This window comes from Frankliniella occidentalis, unplaced genomic scaffold (assembly GCF_000697945.3).
Source record: "Frankliniella occidentalis isolate FOCC.00 unplaced genomic scaffold, Focc_3.1 Scaffold3254, whole genome shotgun sequence".
Lineage (NCBI taxonomy): Eukaryota > Metazoa > Arthropoda > Insecta > Thysanoptera > Thripidae > Frankliniella > Frankliniella occidentalis.
The window spans coordinates 1-5,072 of record NW_026270318.1 but is presented as its reverse complement, the minus strand read 5'-3'; the positions used below and the strand labels follow the sequence as shown (position 1 = coordinate 5,072).

General features: G+C 55.1%; 1 protein-coding gene across 1 annotated transcript; it reads right to left on the bottom strand.

The window, feature by feature from the left end:
• Window positions 1-2,456: 2,456 nt before the first annotated feature.
• Window positions 2,457-4,895, bottom strand: LOC113214604 (paramyosin, long form; the record flags this gene model as incomplete). Its single annotated transcript, XM_052276511.1, is given in 7 exon segments — window positions 2,457-2,593; window positions 2,689-2,816; window positions 3,093-3,639; window positions 3,810-4,055; window positions 4,147-4,225; window positions 4,320-4,486; window positions 4,809-4,895. Coding segments are annotated over 7 exon segments (1,371 nt in total), but the record flags the coding sequence as incomplete, so codon positions are not given.
• Window positions 4,896-5,072: the final 177 nt, after the last annotated feature.

The window sequence follows — 5,072 nt, the reverse complement described above, 5'->3', positions numbered from 1 at the left end:
TCTGTAGTGACTGAAGTTCACGAAAACAAGTTGGTTTTGTCAAATTATGTCCAATATTTTTTAAAACTTGTATTCAAACACCGGTCACCGGCGGAGCTGCAGGTTAGGTGGTGGGGGTAAACAGTGGAAGGGGGCAAGAAGGGGGGTCTCGAGCCCTGCCCCGTCCTCTCTCTAGGCCGTTGCCGACCCCTGCAGACTGATTCCGAAGAGCGCTCAAGGGGAGCTGCCCCATGAGTGCGACAAGGATGGAGCTATACGGAAGGTATAGGAGAGCGCTCTTCGGAATCAGTCGGCTGGTTCGCAGTACAAACTGTTTGACTTCGAAAGATAACGCAGCACATCAGCCAACTGAAGTGTTCCCCACTACACCCTAACTTTACCCAGCTCTTTACACAGTTTTCACAAGAGTTTGGAAGTTTTTATTTTTTATTTTTAACGCAACTTATTGTTTAACACGGTCCGATGCGGCTGTGCATTCTGTGGGGTATGTAAAAACCAGCAAAGCGTGGCCACATTGTGATCGCGCGGAACTGAACGTGTTAAAGCCTCATAATGTTCTCACCACAGTGTCCGTTTGCGTAATAGGCGAACCACGCGGCGGGTGTTCTCGCGACGGGGGTTTCGAGGGAAGGAGGGGGAGGGGGGAAGGGGGAAGGTGAGGTGTGCTTGCCAAGTATTATGCGAAGGCAGGCGGCAGTGGCGCGGCTGGCCGCGCGCCGCCGTCGCCGGTCACGGCTTTGAGGAGCAGCGCCCCTTATGGGCCCCTGCCGCCGGTTCCTCTTCGCGTCGAACCGGAAACGACGATTTGAGGGAACCGGAAGTAGTGAGGGTGGCCGGCGGGGACCTGAACGCACCGCGGAAAGCAGTGTGCGCGCGTGCGTGCGCATCCGTCCACCACGTGGACGTACTGTGCACAACCACTCAGAGCATAGCTCAAAAAGGATTTTCGTGTTTCCTTATCACGTCATGTGTGTTGATCCTCGGACCCGCCCGCGAGCCGCGCGGGGGCGGCGGCGCGCTGCGGCGGTCAGAGGAGTGAGTGAGTGCCTCGCGCTCGCCAGCCAGCCGCCGTCCTGACGCGGCGCGCCGAGCAAGACTCTGGCTCGCTATAAATAAAGAGTGCGACTTGCCTTGCATCCTCCAACCGTTCCACCCTGCCTCGGCAGCACCCCCTCCCCCTCCTCCCCTTTCCTCCCTCCCATTTCCCCTTCCTCTCGAACCCCCTCTGCCCCGGGCGGCGCGGCGGCGGGGGGCCTCGCGCAAAAATATTTACATAACATACAAAATAGTGCATTTGAGTAGAAAAGAAATGATAATAGGCCTCGGCCGAGGTTCACTCTTTCTGTTTCGGCCAGTCGTTGCGTAATGAGCGCATATGTCATCGTGACGTCAGCAGCAGGGCGCGACGCGAGCCAGGACGGGGCGTGGCGCGGGCGCCCGCGAGGGGCCGGGGTGGCAAACGCATTGGTCAGAGTGAGACCGACAGCTGCAGCGTGACCGCCGCCTCCCGGCGCGACCAGCGGGAGCGTCACGCCACGATTCATACCGTTAAAATAATGTGCAGTTATGTCAGGTATCATCTGCTAAAAAGTGACAAATTGACGTTATGGGCTTACAGTTATAACGACGTATTTTTAAAAAAGGCCTCTGCGGGATCAATTGGATATTTTAATAAAAACTAAACGTTGGATTATTTGTGCGTTCTTATAGTGGCGGAACGCAGAGTCCAGTACAGGGTTGTCTTGTAAGGCTGACCTCATCGAGGTCCTTGAGCCCAACTGCCACACGCCCCTCCCACTACTCCACCCTCCCTGCCCTACGTCCATCTCTGCGTCTCTCTTGCCTTCGACTGAAATAGCCTCGCAGCTCTCACAGCCCGCATCGGCCTGGTCACTCTGGCCCACCCGTCACGAGCGTCACGATGAGCACCTCACCGAGCTCGTTACCTGGGACTGGGACACCTGCCGTCCGTGTCACGCATTCCGTTCTTTTCCTCCCATCTTCGCGCCATCCGCGGAAAAGAAAAATCGGACGTTTTGTTTTCTTATCTGGATGACAGTTTTTCTGGTGGCTAATGAATACACTACAGCAAGTAAAGGTGAAACCTGTCCGTGTGCTTCTAGGTCTAGGTTTCAGGATGTACACCTTGTCCGCTGACCCGACCCGACCGCCAGACAGAGCGGCGGCACCCTGCGAAAGGTGGTGCCCTAGGACGCGCCGTGTGCCCTGGCAGGGTGGGCGCGCGGTAGCGTCGGTCGCCTCGCCGCCGTCCCTCCCTCCTCCCTCCCTCGAGCGGACGCGGGCCGCCGCCGGGCCGCCCAGAGCACCTGCAGCCGCGGGGTACCGCCGGTGGGTGGCTACTCCTCGCCGGTGCCGAGGCCGTCCCCCACCCCCACACGACACCCCTCTCGGACATGCGCCGCGTCGTTGGGCCTTCCCCCACAGCGCGCTCTCACGCACGGTGCGCGCGGGTCACTCACCGGATGCACTCGATCTCCTCCTCCTTCTCGGAGATGCGCTTCTCGGCCTCGTGACGGAACATGTTGAAGTCGGCGGTCAGGCGCTGGTTGCGCTGCTCCTCGGACTTGCGGCCCTGCAGAAAAAAAAGAAAGAATTGAGCAAAAATGACGCGTTTTGCTATCATGGGACTTTAGATAGTCTTTTCAGAGCGTTTTCCGCGGTACTCACGGCCTCGGCTTCCTTGTAGGCGGCGGTGAGCTCTTCACGCTCGTTCTCCAGACGGCGCAGCTCCAGCTCCAGCTCGTGCAGGCGGCGGGTGAGCTCGGACAGGTTAGCCTTGGCCTCGTGGAGGTCGTCTAGGGGGAAACATGAAAGTCAGTGGGTTAGTGACACCGTCCAGACCGCCTCTTGGATAAAGGCAGTGGCATATTTCACTAAAAATTCAAGCGTGCTCCAATATTTAGTTTTTCTAAACTTTCTGATATTTTCCGATTTTTCCCTGAGATTTCCTGGATAATCCTGGAATTTCGTGGACTTTTCCTGAATTATTCCTGATTCTTTTCTGTGTGTTTTTTTTTTCTTTTGAGGAGGGTGTACACCGGTTGAGTGAAGTACCTTGCTCGGGTGCTTACCGGACAGCTTCTTGTTCTCGCGGTTGAGGGCGTCCTTCTGCTCGCGGGTCTTGTCCAGCTCGTGCACAGTGCGCTGGAGCTCCTGGGCCTTGTTGCGCAGGTCGCGCTGGCACTGCTCGAACAGGGCGGTGGTCTCGTCCAGGCGCGACTTCATCTCGATGTTGATGCGCTCCATCTGCTCGACGCGCTTCTGCAGCTCCCGGGCGGTGTTGTTGGCCTTCTCCAGGTCGATGATGAGGACCTCGACCTCGCTCTGGAGGCGGGACTTCTGCTTCTCCAGGTTGTTGACCTTGACGATGAGGGTCTCGATGTGCTCCTCCTGTTCCTGGAGGCGGGCGGTGTACTTGCGGCGGATCTCCTCGACCTCCTCGGCGCGGGCGGCGGCCTCGGTCTCGTACTTGCTCTTCCAGCCCTGGGCGTCGCCGTTGGCCTTGATGAGCTGCCTCTCGAGGTCCAGGCGGGCCTCAGACTCCTCCTCCAGCTGCACGCGGACGGACTCCAGCTCCACCTCGACCTGGTGGAGGGACGCCTCCAGCATGGAACGCCTCTGCAAAAAGAAAATGGAATTTATAATTTTCAATAACTCCGAATGTTTTCCCCTCAATTTCAATTCATCGGATAAATTTCAACTTTTAGTTAAAAAAACAAATATTTCTCATAGTAAAATTTCAGGGAATTCCTGCTATTTTACAAAATTGGCACGCTTCGGTGACTCACCCTCTCGTCGTCCTCCAGACGGCGGCGGGCGTCCTCGAGCTGGCCGGCGAGCTGGCTCTTGAGGTAGGTGGCGTTCTCGATGTTGACCTTGAGGTCCTGGACCTCCTTGGTCAGCTCAATGTTCTCCTGGGAGAGGCGAGTCTTGTGGGAGGTGATGTCGACGATGGTGCGGTTCAGCTCCTCGATGCGTACGTTCATCTCGTGGATGGTGACCTCAAGCTTCTCGGAGTGCTTGATGGAGATGATCTTCACACCAAATGAAAACATTGTAAGTCTTATTTTTAAAATAGATAACCAGCAATTAAATGGAGGCAATAATTTTTTGATTGCAGCTTACCCTCTCCTTGTTGATGTTCTCAACCTGAGACATGAGTTCGAAGACCTCCTGCTGGAATTTGGACTTTTCCTTTTCAATCCTGCGTGAAAGTGCAAAAAAACCACCGTAAGTTAGTAATCACTTTGTTTTCCTCTGACAACCCTGTGCATTATTTGCATGCCTCCGGCCCCCACCTCTGCCTCTGCTTGGTGAGCTGGTCGATTTGGTCCTGGAAGTCGACAACCGACTCCTGGTGCTTCTTGCGCAGCAGCAGGGCGGTCTCCTCGGACTCCATGTGGACATCTTCGAGAAGTTTGCGGAGCTTGGTGAGCTCTGTGTCGCGTTTCTTGTTGATCTCGAACTATAGAGTGCATAACAATGTACAGTTAGAGTAAAAAACGTTTAAAAAAAATTATGACAAATTTCTTTTAAAAATTAGGTATGCTTTAAAAATCCCTAATTTATACACACGTGTGTAAATGTCACACACTAATGTGAATGACAATTGTCTTGTAAGTGTGTGAATGCCCATTTTTACACTTAAGGGAGTAAAGGTGTTGATTTTCCATAGGAATTCGCACACTCGTACATCCATGTGCACGAATGGCGTTGACACACCTACGAGTCTGCGACATTCGCACGATTGCTTTTCCGGTGATGTCTTCCTGTATTGGCAGATTTACCTGTCCTTCGGCACCGCACTCCGCCTCCTCGAGACGTTCTGACAGGGAGATGACTTGGACGGAGAGGTCTGCCTTCTCACGCTCGATCTGCAACACGGAGAGATGCGGGGGTTGGATGGACGAGGTGCGAGCGAGACGGACGTATCGTGCGTATTTTTAGCGCGTGGCTGGTAGTAGGGCATGGGACATTCCTCGCGAGCAACGGCGTGGCTTTGGGCTCGTGCCTGTATCAACACTGCGCCCCCCAAGACACCCCCCCCCCCC